Raw genomic sequence first — 17,232 nt, forward strand, 5'->3', positions numbered from 1 at the left:
AGGAATTTGGTGGAAGGTGATTGGGTCATGGGGGCAGTTTCCCCTATGCTGTTCTCGTGATAGTGAGTGTGTTCTCATGAGAGCCGATGGCTTAAAAGTGTGTGGCATCCCCGCTTGCACTCTCTCTCTACTGCCACCATGTAAGACGTGCCTTGCTTCCCCTTTATCCTCTGCCATGATTGAACTGTGAGTCAATTAAACCTCTTTTCTTTATAAATTACCCAGTGTCAGGTAGTTCTTTATAGCAGTGAGAATGGACTAATACAAATGGATTTCATAAAAATTAAAAATGTTCGTGCATCAAAGGTTACTAGCAAGAAAATGAAAAGATGACCTACGTAATGGAAGAATATATTTGCAAATTATATATCTGATAAGTCTTGGATCTGAAACATATAAAGAACTCTTTCTTACTAATAGGAATTCTTTTTATTGAATTCTTAAGGAATTCAATAATAAAAATTTAAATAACCCAATTAGAAAATAAAAAAAGATGTGAATAGACATTTCTCCAAACAAGAAAGATATACAAATATATTTTCCAAAGATATACAAATGGCCAACAAGTACATGAAAAGATGCTCAACATCACCAGTTGGCAGGGAAATACAACTCAAAACCATAATGAGATGCCATTTCACACCCACTAGAATGGCTAGAATCAAAAATTCAATTCAGATAATAACAAGCATTGGCAAGGTTGTGGAGAAATTGGAACACCCATACACTGCTGGTGGTGCCCCCATACATTGCTGGTGTTAAAGTGGTCCAGCCACTTTGGAAAACAGTCTAGCAGTGCCTCAAAAGGTTAAATATATAACGGCCATTTGACCCAACAATTCCACTCCTAGGTATATATCCCAGAGAAATAAAAACATATATCTGCCCCAAAACTTATACACAAATGTTCACAGCAGTATTATTCACAATAGCCAAAAGGTGGAAACAACCCAAATATCCATTAACTGATGAATGGATAAAATGTGGTATAGTCATGCAATGGACAGTCAGTAGCAAAAAGGATGAAATTCTGATACATGCTACAACATGAATGAACCTTGAAAACATTATAATGAGTACAAGAAGTCAATAAGAAAAGACCAGCTTCCACTCATGTGAAATGTCCAGAATAGGTAAATCCACAGAGACAGAAAGCAGGTTAATGATTTCTAGGGCCTGGCGGGCGTTGGGGGAAGGTTGAATAGGGAGGACTGGTCAATGGGTACAGGAGTTTATTTTTGAGGTGATGAAAAAGTTCCAAAATTTATTATGATGATGATTGTACAACTCTGTGGATTTACAAAAAATGTTGAATTTTACCATTTAAGTGGTTTAATTGTATAATATATGAATTATATCTCAATAAAACTGCTACCAAAAAAGAAATCAAGTTCTTGATGCATGATTTTAAATAAATGACCCTTGAAAACATACTAAGTGAAAGGAAGCCAGTCAAAAATAGCCACATATTGTATAATTCATTCATGGGAAATGTTCACAATAGGCAAATCCATAGAGGCAGAAAGCAGATCAGTGGTTTGAAAGAGGAGAGGGGAATGGAGAATGACTGCTACTGGGTGCAGGGTTTCTTTTTAGGGTGACAAAATGTCCTAAAATTGGATAATAGTGATAGCTGCACATGCTAAAAGGTAGAACTTTGTAGTATGTGAATTATATTTCAAGAAAGCTGTTATATAGAAACATAAAAATTTTAAATGATAAAAGTTATTCCTGTTACGTAGGAGAAAATGTGTATGTTTATATAAAAGATGAGATTAGACACGAAAAAATAAAGGAAGAAAAGAAGAAAAACGCAAGTAAGCTGATACATGCTACAACATGAATGACTCTTGGAAACATGCTAAGTGAAAACATACTAAGTGAAACAACCTTTGTATGATTCCACTTACATGAAATATCCAGAATAAGAAAATTTATAGAGGCAGAAAGTAGATTAGTGGTTATTTAGGGGGGAACCTGTTAATTGGTACAGGGTTTCTTTTAGGGAGGGGTAGCAATGTTTAAAAACAGATAAAATAAACTTTAAAATGTTTAAATGCCCTTTTTGTACTTATTGTCTTTATTACAAAACAATACATTTATGTTAGCACTTAAAAAAAACTTCAAATGGTAACTAGAGTAGCAGCTTGGGCATTGTGGGGCTAGCACCTGCCCTGTCATTATGAGCCTGTGGGGACTTCATATGGATATATTTGATAATGACACACTATAAGGACAATCTCATGTTATGGGGATTAAAACAGAACCCGCTCTAAGATGGCTTGTGGGCCAACAGGAGAGGAGAGGAGAGAGATGTCTGCTGCTTTTTACTAAACTCCTACTTACCTTTTCCCTATAAAACTCTGCTATCCAGGTGGCCCTGGTGTTGGAAACAACGTAGTCTGCTTTATAAAACAGCAGTCCAGCAGAAAATTACTGTGACTCTCTAGATAAACACTTAATGGATATATATATTATTGATCCAGCATTGAGAATGTAATGTTTCCAGACATCTCTATATACACGCATATGCTCAGTATGCACATACAACACGCTTTCATTCACTGCTGCTCTATGATCTACTGGCTCAAATCAGGTTCAGAACTAGTGTAGCATCTGTGACTACCTTGCCTCCTCTGCTTTTTGCAGAAAAACTGAGAGGAAATCTTGGGCTATGAGTGGGCTTAGAAATGTCTCTCATTTCCATGCTGTGCATTAATCAAAGTGAAATGGTTGAATTGGCTCTATAGTGCCAAGCCCTCCCTGATCAAAACATTAAATTAGCACCAGTTGTGGCCAAGTCTGTCAGAAATGAAAACTCTTGTCCACTTAACATATCTTGTGCTCATTGATCTGTTCCCTGGAGGCGAAAATAAAAATAAAAATAAAAACTCCCAAACAAAATCTCAGCCTTAATTAAGGGCAGTGAAGTATATTATTACAACAGCACTCATTAAGAAATCAAATGAAGGAACGGGATTTGTCCATTCCATCAGATACGGCTTAATACAGTCTTGGAAATAGATGCTGGTCCTATGGTACAGGCCAGGGGAAGGCTGGTCATAAGTTTCGTTATGACTAATTGCTTCAGTGAATGAAAAAAGCTGATCTCCCTTCTCCGGAGTGACATTTTCCAGGGTTTCTTCCCCTAGCACATTAAGCAGAAGACTGAGATCAGGGGTGATCTTCAGGCCCCCTAAGTTATATTATTTGAATTTCCTTGCACACAAAAAAATCCCCCCCTTCTCTCTCTCTCTCTCTCTCTCTCTCAGGTTCACATGTGCACACACTTCTGGAAAGGAAGGAACAAGTAAAAGGGAGAAATGTAGAACTTTAGCAGAGATAGTAAACCTGAATGCCCCTCCCTGACCTCCCCCTGGGTTTTAGCAGGGCTAGTCTTAGTCTTACTGAACACTGCAAGGCAATGGGCTATAACAGTATTACTTGTGAGGTACTACATAAGCCCCTCTTTCAAAACCATCTGCCCTACTCCCAGCAAGACTACTTGAAATTCCTTACACTGGATGCACTCATGAAGGTTGTTCTTAAGGAGCCATATATGATAACTATCAGGCCATTATGTTATAGAATGTATTGGGGGAGATATTGGGGACAGTATAACGTGTCAGCTAACTGCCTCATTCCCTCAAGGCTTTGCCTGGTTGGAGCGGGCAGCAGGACTGACTGGTGAGCTCTGTGGGGAGTCCAGATAAGTCTGGCATTTAAGGCCAGAAGAACAGGCCTAAGCAGAACTTCATAGAGGGGGATCTGATTGATCCAGAGACAGCTGGGAATCCTAGGTGTCCAGATAGCACAATAGGATGTGGAAATTTGGGCACTGCAGATGAATATCTGAACAGCGGTGGCAGTGGTAGCTGGAAACAGTCTTCCCCATGCCCCCTGTGACTATAGCATTTCCCCTAGTCTCCTGAAATGGAGGGAGAAAGGGATCTGGGTTGTTTGCTTGCATGTGTGTTTTTACAGCAACACAGTGATCTCATGCTCATGACCCACCCCACTCCCAGCTAGATAGCTTTACTATAGGAGGCTTTCATCACTTGTTATGAGATCTTGGCTAGATCAGTAGTCTGAGAGCCAGGCAAGCAAACCAGACCAAGCCTCCTGAATGACGTAGGCCCTTCTTACCAGATCAAACAGGCCTTCAGCTCCTCATTGGCTGCAGGCCCCACATCTCAAGTTATTTTAGTTGCGACAGGCAGGGCTTCCCTGAATATCTGCACCCTCTTATTCAGTGCTCTCAGGAAGTGGGGTATGCATTTGCCATGCTCCAACCCACTGAGATGTGCAGCTCAGACAACAAACATGCATATGCACACAGAGAAAAGCACCACCCCCCTCCCCCGGACATGACTGCATTGGCAATGGCTGCAAGCCTGGCCCCCACAGGTGGGGACTTTTGGTGTCCCTGGTGATTTGGCTGCCGAAAGGTGACCTAGATCCAACTGCCTGCCTCTTCCCCTGTCCCCATCACTCTCCACCGCATCTGAGCTGACCTGGCCTTAGTTGGTTGATTTTCCCGAACGGGCTGCAGAGAAGAGATGTTAATGTTGCTGCTGGACAAGCTCAGTTCTAGCATTTCTTCTTCCTGGGTATCTTCGGCTTCTTTTTCCTTCTTCTTAACAAAAAAGCTCTTAAGGGCTTTAAATTTGCATTTCTTCTTTCCTGGAAGTGAAAAATGAAAATGAGGCAGAGTGTGATGGTAGAAGGGAAGACAGGAGAGGAAAAAGAGCCTTCATGAGAGGAACGAGGACCATGATCCCACCCAGGTGGCCTGCAGAGCTTGGACTCAACCCCAATGCTGACAGCACCCTTCAACATTCATTTGATTAGTCGTCCCCTTAATAACTCAGTAACAAAGTGTCTGAGTTACTGGTAAAAGCAGAAGCCCAGGCCACAGCTTGTGATCTCTGGGCAGCTGCTATTCAGGCCAAACTCACTAGGAATTCACTTGCCTCTCAAATTCAGCTATTAACATATACACCTCTTTCTTTGTCGTAAGAAGTTCATTCATGTGAAGCAATGATTGAGGCAATGAAAGCACTTAGTACTCCCCTGACTCTACCCCAGTGGCTGGAGTCATTGCAATCCAATAGGAGAGCCAAGCTCCCACATGTGAAAAACACTTCAGAACCCTTAGAAATCCAAGTCTAAGTGGCAGTTGATACTTCCTAGCCTGCGTGCTCAAAGGATGCAGACCCAAAGAGTGAGTGCGGTTGGTTAGTGCAGTCCAGGAACACTTCCTTGAGGAAGGAATTTATGAGCAAGGGAGATGGCCGGGAATCAGAAAGAAGAAAGGGCTGCCCAGGCGAAGAAGCTGCCTGTGTAAAAGGCATGTCAAAATCAGATACCAAAGAGTTTTTCAAGGAGTGTGTGTGTGTGTGTGTGTGTGTGATGATGATCATTGTGTGTGTTCTTCAAGTCTTGCCAATTGGTTTGGATTATCTACAGGGCTGCTGCCCTTTGCACATGCAGATAAATGAGAGTTTGCTCTATCTATAATAATTACCAGGGCAGCAGTGAGGAGTGTGAGCTTTAAATGCCCTTAAGGTGCTGTCTGTTTGGGCTTTACTTTTTTTTTTTTTTTTTTGAGACAGAGCCTCACTCTATCACCCAGGCTGGAGTGCGATGGCATGATCACAGCCCACTGCAACTTCCACCTCCTGGGCTCAAGCGATCCTCGCACCTCGCACCTTGCACCTCAGTCCCACCCCAGTAGCTGGGACTATAAGCACGCACCACCACACCTGGCTAATTTTTGGATTTTTTGTAGAGACGACGCTCTAGAAACTAGAGTTGAGTTCTAGAACTAGAGTTGAGTTCTAGTCTCAAACGCAAACTCTTGGGCTCAAGTGATCCACCCGCCTTGGCCTCCCAAAGTGCTACAATTACAGGCATGAGCCACCACGCCGGGCCTCTTTAGTTTCTTAATAAGCACATATGTCTTTATTGTGCTTATTAAGAAACTAAAGGGGAGAAGGGGGAGAGGGCTCGTGCTGCATTCTTCAAAGGGAAGGAATTAGCTCTTATTGATTTCACATGCAACAAGTGCCAACTAAGTTGTCTCATTCCAAGTCTCAACTGTCTGGTCTCCAGAAGGTCTCATCAGCACAGCAATTCTGTGCTGGCAATGAAGGGTCCAGACAAGGGAGTTGCCAATGCAGCAGCCATCATGAAAGGCTTAATGGTGTAATGGAAAGCACCATCCAAGAGTCAGAAAATTCTGGAATCCTAGGCTTGAATTCACTATCAATTAGCTCTGTGACCTGGAGAAGGTCACTCAACCTCTCTGGGACTCAGCAGGAAAATTAAAGAATTGCACCTGATCAGCATCTCCCAAAGTGTGTTCAGAGGGATGCTCATAAGGTTTGTTGTATGAGAAAGGGATCCGTAGTCCAGTCAATCTGGAAAATTCTGGATTAGACAAAGTTCAGTAGCCTGCTTTTCAACAAAACTTTTCTGAAACTTCAAAATGGTTATGTATATGGTGAAGTTCCAAGAAACCAGGCAACAATATTATCTCCCAATGTATGTAAGCGGAATGTCTGGGAAAAAACACTTTGAGAAATGCTGAACTAGAGTTCCTTTAGCTCTGAAATGCTATGACTTATTTGTGCACCGATTACTCCTGAGCCTGCCAGGGTAAAGGTTCCTAAACTTCAAGGCCTGCCTTAAGTCCAGTTTCCCACCAATCAGTGAAACTCATGCTTCTCTCTATCTTCTGGACACCTAAAACTTGGCTGTTAGCATCAAAAGTTTTGCATCTGAATGTTCTTAGCCTCCTCACTCATTCATTCGTTCATTCATCTATTCAACAAATATTTATTAAGGTCAAGTACTTACCATGTTCTGGGTATCCGTGAGAAAGAAAGAAGTTATAGCTCCCTATGTCTTAGCTACCGCCCCTACATCAAGGCTGTAGGCAAGCCCTCCTTAGCATCCCCCTTAGCAACTAGCACAGTGCAAGGCATGCAGTAACAGCTGTGTCCACTGGGGGGCGCAGAATACCAACACAGCTTGTCACTTCCTTTGACTTGAGACCACTGAACAGAGTCATCCTTCAGCATACGATAATTTAAACACTGGCCCTTATAAGGAGTTGATGCAAATTATAGATGACATAGGTAAAGAGCTTAGCATATGATCTGGCATGTAGTAAGTGTTCAATAAATGTGAGCTAGTGTTAGGGACTCAGTAATTACTTGTTTATCAGGGCTGGATTCAATTCTATCTCATTAGAAGCAGCCCCATATCTATAACTGAATAGTGAACTGTACAATATGCATAATTGGAGGCAGAAGCCAGCATGGAGTAGAGCAACGAAAGATTATAGAACTGTTTGCTTGATAATTGCTGCTTAAGTAATTTCTGTTTTGGATGACTTGGGCAATTTCTTATCTACTAGAATTTGCCTATATAGGGGCATGGTTGGGAAAACTTGGCAATTCTACCTAAAGAGAGAAAGAATAAAAAATGAAAATGAAACAGGAAACGTATATTTTCTGCAAGATCCCTTTTAAAAGTGTTTTCAGAAAAAATAATTTCTACAATAATAAAATATTTAAGGCTGGGCATGGTGGCTCACACCTGTAATCCCAGCACTTTGGGAAGCCAAGGCAGGAGGATTGCTTGAGCTCAGGAGTTCGAGACCAGCCTGATCAACATAGCCAGACCTCATCTGTATTGAAAATAAAAAAGGCCGGGCGCGGTGGCTCACGCCTGTAATCCCAGCACTTTGGGAGGCCGAGGCGGGCAGATCACGAGGTCAGGAGGTGGAGACCATCCTGGCTAACACGGTGAAACCCCGTCTCTACTAAAAATACAAAAAATTAGCTGGGCGCGGTGGCAGGTGCCTGTAGTCCCAGCTACTCGGGAGGCTGAGGCAGGAGAATGGCGCGAACCCGGGAGGCGGAGCTTGCAGTGAGCCCAGATCCAGCCATTACACTCCAGCCTGGGTGACAGAGTGAGACTCCATCTCAAAAAAAAAAAAAAAAAAGAAAGAAGGAAAAGAAAAGAAAAATCAGCTGGGGGTGGTGGTTAGTGCCTGCACTCCCAGCTACTCAGGAGGCTGAAACAGGGGGATTGCTTGAGCCCGGGAGGTTGAAGCTGCAGTGATCTATGACAATGCCACTGTACTCTCCCCTGGGCAAGGAAGTGAGATCCTTCTACCTCTGCCTCCCAAGGTGCCAGGATTACAGGTATGAGCTACTGTGCCCAGACGATTTATTGATTCTTGACAGGTGGATCTCATTCTGGCCTTCTGAAAGGGGAACAACTTTATGCTCAGAAGATTTAGAAACACAGCAATTGTTGCCCTTCTTGCTTCAAAATCCCATAGTGGAAGAGAGGAAAGCAAAGCTAGGATTCCCCAGCAATTCCTGAGTTGCAAACCTGCTTCTAATAATCCAGCAAAGACAGGGAGAAGAGAGTCAGCAGCTAATAGCTCCATTTGTGACACAATCTATAAACACTGAATAACTGGATAAAAACATGTCTAATAAACTATTTAGGCTGTAATAATGAATTCAACAAACAATCATTGTATGAGCAGAAAAATTGTACATTAACACATTTTTATATTCCTAAATTAACAAAATGACTAGTGACTTTGGAACTGTAACAGGTGCTGAAAGTTAAGTATGCATATAGTCCAATTTCCCCCCAATTTTCCATTCTTTTCTGGGCAGAAACAACTTATTTTCCCGCAAAGATTCAAAAATAGCTAAAGCAATGGGTGTCTCTTTTAACCATGGACCCTAGAAGAAAAAGAATGTTTCCATTCCATCCTGTAGTGTGGCTCTGAGTGTGGTGGTGGTATAGCTTTGTTAGCAGGGAGCTGGGGAGACACGGAGAGATGGTAACTGCCAAATATGGTAGGTTGGCTGCTGTTGCTCTAGGTCAGTGGCTTGAAAGCTGGATACGGCCTTTGTGACAACCCATTGCCAGACATACAATGTCAGTAGCAAGGGTCTATGTCTTCAGCCTGCTTTCCATTAGGAGACCGCCCTATCCCTAACTGTATCCAACACCCCCCACCCCCGCTATCCCATGAATGAAGACGAGCCCTGGTCTCAGCCCTGGGAGTGAGATACAAAGCTGGGTACTGTCCATGTGCTATGTTGCTTTTGAAACCCTAATGGAATCTGAGATAGTTGCCATATATTCAAGTCTATAAATTTGGCCTTTGAAGCTTTCTTTTTTAAAGTGTGGTGGGGGCACCTTTCAATCACCACCAGCTGAGCCCTCCACAGGCTGTTTTTCAAAATCTAGGAAAAGCACAAAGGGTAGAGAGATCTAGACAGCAGGTATGGGTAAAAACTCACATTTGTACCCAGCAATGTTTATATGGGTCACCTATACACTGGATAACTTATGCCATCACAGGGTACAGCAGTTGCAGTCAGTGAGCTGACAGCTGAGAGCTGACAGCTGTCAGGACTTCTATAACAAAGCCACTGATTTCCCTGTCTCAGCCCAAAGACTATGCATTCCCAAGCAGCAAGTAACTTTCAACATACTCATCCAGTCATGGTCTGCAGTGTGTCACATGCCAGAAAACAGCTCATTGAAGGCTGTTTTTTCTCCAGAGAAGAAAACACAGCTAAATCTAATGAGAAATGGTTGCCTCTAAGTTGTATATTTGCTTATCCACAATGCATACAGGCAGCCCATCTGAACTGAAATGAATGAGCTTTTAAAATACATCGCATAATGATGACTTTGTTCTTTTGCATTGCTGCTTGGAAAGAAATTTATTTTTTTAGTTTTTATTTATTACTATTTTTTTGAGACGGAGTCTCGCACTGTCACCCAGGCTAGAGTGCAGTGATGCAATCTCGGCTCACTGCAACCTCCACCTCCCGGGTTCACGCCATTCTTCTGCCTCAGCCTCCCAAGAAGCTGGGACTACAGGCATCCGCCACCACGCCCAGCTAATTTTTTGTATTTTTAATAGAGACAGGGTTTCACCGTGTTAGATAGGATGGTCTCCTGACCTCGTGATCTGCCCGCCTAGGCCTCCCAACGTGCTGGGATTACAGGCGTGAGCCAGCGCGCCCGGCATTTTTTTTTTTTTTTTTTTTTTTTGAGATGGAGTCTTGCTCTGTAGCCCAGGCTGGAGTACAGTGGCGCGATCTCAGCTTGCTACAACTTCCACCTCCCAGTTTCAAGTGATTCTCTTGCCTCAGCCTCCCGAGTAGCTGGAACTACAGACGCCTGCAACCACACCTGGCTAATTTTTAAAAATATTTTTAGTAGAGACAGGGTTTCACCGTGTTGGCCAGGCTGGTCTTGAACTCCTGACCTCAAGTGATCCACCCACCTCGGCCTCCCAAAGTGCTGAGATTACAGGCGTGAGCCACCACGCCCAGCTGGAAAGAAAACATTTCTAACTAAACTTTCTTCCCTTTAACCTCCCAACAGCCACCTTATTCTCTGGCCAGCCATGACTAGTTCTAAAACTTCTAAAACTGTACTCAAATATTTGGTCTTACAAAAAACAAACTTGAGAACAGAGAAAAGGCATTTCGTTGCTACCACTCTTCATCAAGATATACTGTGCTGCCACCTTCTTTTATAGGCATCTGTTTAGTTCATATCCAAAAAGTCAATTGGTTTGGTAGTTGGGTTTGCTTTGGTGAGAAGGCCTTTCACTCATTTATTCATTCATTCATTCATTAAATATTTTGGAGTGCCTAATCTCTTTCTCTCTTTTTCTCTCTGTCTCTCTCTCTCTCTGAGACACAATACTAAACAGTGATAACACAGAGATGAAGAAGACCCAAGCACTGCCATTAAGAATCCGTGATCAGGCTCTCAGCATCCACTGCCCCACATCATGTGTGAAGCCAGGCCCCCAGGAAGCCACAAGGAGGTTTCCCTCTGTTCTTCCAGACAAAGTTTTCTGTACCATACACCACTAAAGAAAACTCAGCAAAAGAATGGAAGAACAACCCAAAGAACTGTTCAATTCAATTCTGTCTTTACACTCAATGTCTCACATTGCATCTTATGATTTCCTTTTTATTGTGTGTGTGTGTGTGTGTAAAGCTTATCATTGTTTAGTGACATTTGCCTCCCTTTCTAATTATTCCAAGCATGATCACCTATCACTCATAGATTGTGCCACAATTTAGGCAATGGATACACGAGTAAGTTTTGCCAAAGAGAATTTTTGTAAATTTAATCCTATTTAACAGAAGCCTGTGGAGGCATCTTTTGTTTCTACCTCCTTTTACTCCTCAACAAATTAATCTCTTTCTTAGATCTGAATTACTATCTACAGCAAAACCTCAGCTGAATTTGTCAGATCATGGTCTGTTCTGATTGGTTTTTTCTGATGAAGCAGAAAAAGCCTTAGTAAGTAAAACCTGGTAACCATTTTCAAAGAAGATTGCAGGACCTCAGGCAAATCTTTGACTATCAGAGTTGGAGGTGCCAAAGAAGAAATTAGAAAACTGAAAAGTAAACGTGACTGAGTCTAATGATCTGAACTTGTTTTCTTGTGCCTTGCTTCTTTGTCCTAGGAGCTAAATAAACACAGTAAACAAATCTAATTCTGGTTATCAAAGTTTTATTGGGTTGCTTACCCTCATCACCGGCCTCCAGAACATCCAGACTGTCAGAAATTTCACTTAGTGATTCAGCCGTTGTAGGATGACTAAAATAAAATACAAAGCAAAAAAGCAAAATATCATCATTTGATATTCAGGGCGTAATGCAATCCTTTCACCCTACCCCTTATCCTTCAGTTCTATTCTTAAAATAGCCTAGAAAACATATACAAATGGAATTGCCATTACAGAGAATTATCCTTCCTTTAAAAAAGACAATGATTCCAAATGATTCCATTTACATAAAATGTCCAGAATAGGCAAATACGTAGACACAGAGAATGTCTTGCTCAGGGCTGGGAGGATGTTTTTTGTTTTGTTTTGTTTTGGTGGGGGGGGCGTTGGTAAAGTGTACAAGATTTCTTTTTTGTTTTGTTTTTTTGTTTTTTTGTTTTTTGTTTTTTGTTTTTTTACAGGATCTTGCTCTGTTACTCAGGCTGGAGTGCAGTGGTGTGATCACAGCTTACTGCAGCCTCAACCTCCCAGGCTCAGGCAAAACTCTCACCTCAGTCTCCCAAGTAGTTGGGACTACAGGCGCATGCCACAACACCCAACTAATTTTTGAATTTTTAGTATGGACGGGGTCTTGCTATGTTGAACTAGAACTCCTGAGCTCAAGCAATTCTCCTGTCTTGGCGTCCCAAAGTCCTGGGATTACAGGCATGAGCCACTGTGCCCAGATAAGGTTTCTTTTTGAGATGATGAAAAATGTTCTAAAATTGATTGTGGTGATGGTTGCACAAATCTGTGACTGTATTTAAAACCATTGAATTGTATACTTTAAATAGGTGACTTGTATAGTATGTGAATTATAGCTCAATAAAGCTGTTACCAAAAAAAAGACAAATGCAAAAAACCTGATCTATTGTTTTGTGGGTTGGGGCCCATTAACTTTGGATGCCTATTACTATTCACGGGTGTGCCCAGGGAGACAAAATTGTTTTGATAAACACACAGAGCCATAAAGAAAAGACTGAAACATCTGACTACATGAAAATTTCAGGCCGGTTACAGTGGCTCAAGCCTGTAATCCCAGCACTTTGGGAGGCAAAGGCAGGAGGATCACTTGAGCCCAGGAGTTTTGAGTTGAGGCTGGGCAATATGGCAAAACCTCATCTCTACAAAAATTTTTTTTAATAGCTGGGCATTGTGGCATGTGCCTGTAGTCCCAGCTACTAGGGAGGCTGAGGCGGGAGGATCACTTGAACCCAGGAGATTGAGGCCGTAGTCAGCCATGATCATGCCACTGCACTGTAGCCTGAGTGACAGAGCAGGACCCTGTCTCAAAAAAAAAAAAGTGAAACTTATGGAGAAGAAATAAGTCAATAAAAGAATGACAAACTAGAAAACAATACTAGCAACAAATATAACAGACACAGGGGCCAAATTTCTTAATTTATAAAGAGCTCATATAAATCAATAAAAGACAAACAACTTGGTCTAAAAGGGACAAAGACTACAAAGCACTTAGCAGAAAAAGAAATACAAATAATCACATATGAAGAGGCTCCATCCCACTGACAATTAAAGAGATAGAAATAAACATATCAAATAAGTATTGTCATCTATCAGATTGTGAAAATCCTTAATTTGGATGATATTGCATTGCTGATGAAGGTGGGAAAAAATAGGGACTCTCATGCACTCTGGAGTAAGTAGTTCTAACTCTCTAAAGAGCAATTTGGCAATGCCTATCAAAATTTTAAATGCACATACCTTTTGATCCAGGAACATCACTTCTCGAACATTACCTTATAGATAAATAGTCACACTTGCACACAATAATATACATACAAGAATGTGTATCACAGCATTGTTTCCAATAGTTAAAAACGGGAAACAACCAAAGTGATCATGAAAAGGATAATTCTCCCATGACTCACTCCATGTCATGCTTCTAAGGAAGCATGTCGGTTGATAATCAAACTTTTAGAAATCAATGCTGACATTATTTTTAGAGACAGCGCCTTGCTCTGTTGCCCAGGCTGGAGTGCAGTGGTGCAATCATAGTTCACTGCAGCCTCAACCTCCTTGGCTGAAGAGATCCTCCCACCTCAGCCTTCATAGCATGCCCAGCTAATACATATATATATATATATATATATATTTTTTTTTTTTTTTCTGGAGAGATGGGGTCTCAGTCTGTGCCCAGGCTAGTCTTGAACTCAAGTGATTCCCCTGCCTTGGCCTCCCAAAGTGCTGGGATTACAGGCATGAGCCACTGTGCCTGTCCCAATGCTTTCATTCTTGATGAAAGTTTGTGTGGGGGGTGGGGGTGGGGTGGGAGGGAGATCTGAGGAGCACCACAACCCAGAGAAAGGGTGCTATAGTCATCTGTGCCAGAAGGCCATAGAAAGGCAAGCAGAGACTTTGCGCCTATGATAACTCTCCTTGAGGTCTTGATGTAACTGAATGAACTATTGTAAAGTGGGGTTAAGTAGATTCTAGAATCCCCTTGCCACTCCAGATCTGCTCTTTTCCCAGACATAGCTATGCTGCCATTGCTGTTTCATTGGTGGGCTTCAGGCCCATCCTGTCCTGCTTTCTAGCTGTAAACCCCTGATGCATCTCCAGAGGTGGGGGGCCGGGGGGCGGGGCTGGTGACCACAGGCTCTAAGGCTAAGGAGAACTTGAGAGTTCACATAGCCAGAGTGACTGAAGCCTTGGAGAGCAAAAGGTTCCAAATCACCATGAGAACTGACAGGGCTGTGGTGTCAAGATTGCTTCAGACCCACTTACTGAGATGCCCTGTGGTTCCCCACAATTCCCCCTCACTGCCACAGGTAATAAACCCAATTTGTTCAACGACAGGTATGTTCCTGGCTGAAAGGTATTGATATTTTAAGTCACTCAACTTTTATGAGTTAATATTACAATTCTGCCTAAAGATGACTTGAGTCCCAGGCCCACACAGTGATCAATAATTACCCCGCTCACACACACACGGAGACACATGCACACACACACCCTCTCCACTCCAATAACCACACCGCCTTTCTTATCATATGCAGACCATCAGGAGAGCCCACATCAATGGATTTACACACCAATGCATTGTCCCAGAATGAATGGCTTTACCCTTGGCATTCCTGTCTCTGCTAGTTTTCCAAGATCTGGAGATCTGGCAGGAGCAAAGAGGAAGGAAAATTCAACATCTGACTGGACACAGTGGCTCACACCTGTAATCCCAACAATTTGGAAGGCCAAGGTGGGTGGATTGCTTGAGCCCAGGGCTTTGAGACCAGCCCGGGCAACATGGCAAAACCCCATCTCTAGAAAAAATACAAAACAAATTAGCTGAATGTGGTGGTGCATGCCTGTAGTCCCAGCTACTCAGGAAGTTGCGGTGAGAGGATCACTTGAGCCTGGGAGGTCGAGGGTACAGTGAGCCAAGATCATGCCACTGCACTCCAGCCAGGGTGACAGGGTGAGAACCTGTCTCAAAAAAAAAAAAAAAATTCAAAAGCTCTTAGGAAATTCAGAGGGAGAACAGGAGGAGTTTGTGTCATTGGTAAGGTCCTGGCCATCTTAATAAACACAGCAGCACCCCCACCCCTGCCACTTTAGAAGCCTTTTTAGACATTGGGGAAATAAACTATCTTAGAGAAGCCTGTGGGAAAAAAAGCCCGTTAACCAAAATGTGGGGCCATGGTAGGCTAACATTGTCATTGACCTACCACTGTCAAGTGTAGAAGATAGAAAGGGAAAAAAAACACTAAAGAGAAAAATATGAAAGATGAGGGAGAACAAAGAAAGAGGGCATCTTGGCTACATCTGAACGTTTAGAGCACTAATAGAATCATTGCATTTAACCCTTGAGCTTAGACTGTCCTGTCTGAAATTCTTTGTAGCATACTTGCCTTATTTCCCTAACCAAATCCTAAAAGCCCTGAGGCTTTTAGCAGGCACTCTGTTGACAACACCACCATCAACCAATCCAACTGGACATGTGGAACTGTCTCCTCTCCTAAACAGCAAAACACAAATCTCCCCTTGAGTTCAAATTCTCTTCCTGTTACCATCCCATTCCTCTGCATCTCTTTAAAGTAAAATTCTTTAAAGAGTTATCTATACTTACTGCCTTTATGTCCTCACTTTCTATTTTCGTGAGCTCTCCAATCAGGCTTCCAAACTGAACTGCTTCCAAGCCAGTCCACCAACACTGCGCTTGCTGAATCCACCAGTTCCTTTAACTTTCAGCAGCATCTGACGTGATTGGCCACACCCTACTTTTTGAATAATTTTATCACTTGTCTTCTGGAACACCACACTCCCTTAATTTTCCTCCTACCTTATTGGCTGTTCCTTCTGGGTCGCCTTTGCTGGATCTCTCTCCTCTCCCTGATTTTGAAATGTAGCACTGCAGGGCTCTGTCCTTGGCTCTCTTCTTTGTCTACAATCACTTCTTAGAACCTCACCATTAAATAGAAAAGTTAACCTGAGCAGAATTGCAAGCCACGTATTTTCAATTTTCTAGTAGCTACATTTTTAACAAGAAAAAAGAAACAGGTGAGACTGCTTTTAATAATATATTTTATTTAACCCAATATAACCACCATATTATGATTATTTCAACATATAGTCACTACAAAAATAATATTAATAGTATATTTTACATTATTTTTGTTCACAGTAAGCTGCCGCATCAGCTGCATCAGCCTCCTGCTCCGAATCCCCAGTGGCTTCCCATCAAGCTGAGAGTAAAATCCCAGCCCCTTACCATGGGCCTTATGTGATGCAAGCCCACCCCCATGCTCCACTGATCACCAAACCCGCTACCCCCCTACTTCATCCCTTCACCTAGCCTCACTGGCCCTCCTGGTAATGCCCCCTTTCAATCTCAGGATCTTTGCATTTGCTGCTTTCTCTGCCTGGAGGACTCTTTCCCCACATAGTTGCATGGCTGGCTTTCTTGCATCATTCAAGCATCCAATGTTACTTCCCCCAGAGAGCACGTCCATGATCATCCTAGTTAAAATGCTCCCACTCTCTCTCCATCCCATTATTCTTTTTTTATTTATTTTTCATTTTTTATTTATTTTTTGAGACGGAGTTTCACTCTTTATGCCCGGGCTGGAGTGCAATGGCACAATCTTGGCTCACTGCAACCTCCGCCACCCGGGTTCAAGTAACTCTCCTGCCTCAGCCTCCCAAGTAGCTGGGATTACAGACGTGACACACCACTCCCTGCTAATTGTGTATTTTTAGTAGAGACGGGGTTTCTCCATGTTGGTCAGGCTGGTCTCAAACTCCCGACCTCAGGTGATCTGCCCACCTCGGCTCCCCAAAGTGCTGGGATTACTGGCGTGAGCCACTGTGCCAGGCCAATTATTCTTTATTAACATCTTCATAGCCCTCACTGCTGCCTAAAATTATATTCTATGTTAATTACTAGTTTTTTGTCTATCTCCTCAACTAGAATGTAAATTCCATAAGGTCAGGGGCCTTGTCTATTTTGATCATCATTGAATCTCCCAGGACCCAGAATAGTGCCTAGAATGAAAGAGGCAAAAGATTTACTGTTGGATCAGATGTGGTGTGTCAGGGGAATAGCAGGCACTCAGTAAACGTTTGTGGAATGAATGCATAAATTCAATAAAAG

At 42.5% G+C, this 17,232-nt stretch overlaps 1 protein-coding gene across 1 annotated transcript in view; it reads right to left on the bottom strand.

Annotated features, from left to right (window-relative positions):
- The window catches only part of KIAA1210, a 49,166-nt gene extending 33,372 nt beyond the window's left edge, over window positions 1-15,794 (bottom strand). Inside the window, exons 1-3 of the mRNA XM_009439563.5 lie at window positions 15,709-15,794; window positions 11,607-11,677; window positions 4,515-4,683 (exon numbers count right to left, since the gene is read on the bottom strand). Of these exons, the coding sequence (XP_009437838.2) occupies window positions 4,515-4,597 (83 nt within the window). The 5' untranslated portion in view covers window positions 4,598-4,683; window positions 11,607-11,677; window positions 15,709-15,794. The remainder of the gene's footprint in view (window positions 1-4,514; window positions 4,684-11,606; window positions 11,678-15,708) is intronic.
- Window positions 15,795-17,232: the final 1,438 nt, after the last annotated feature.

The sequence above is a fragment of the Pan troglodytes genome, chromosome X (assembly GCF_028858775.2).
Source record: "Pan troglodytes isolate AG18354 chromosome X, NHGRI_mPanTro3-v2.0_pri, whole genome shotgun sequence".
In the NCBI taxonomy this organism is placed as follows: domain Eukaryota; kingdom Metazoa; phylum Chordata; class Mammalia; order Primates; family Hominidae; genus Pan; species Pan troglodytes.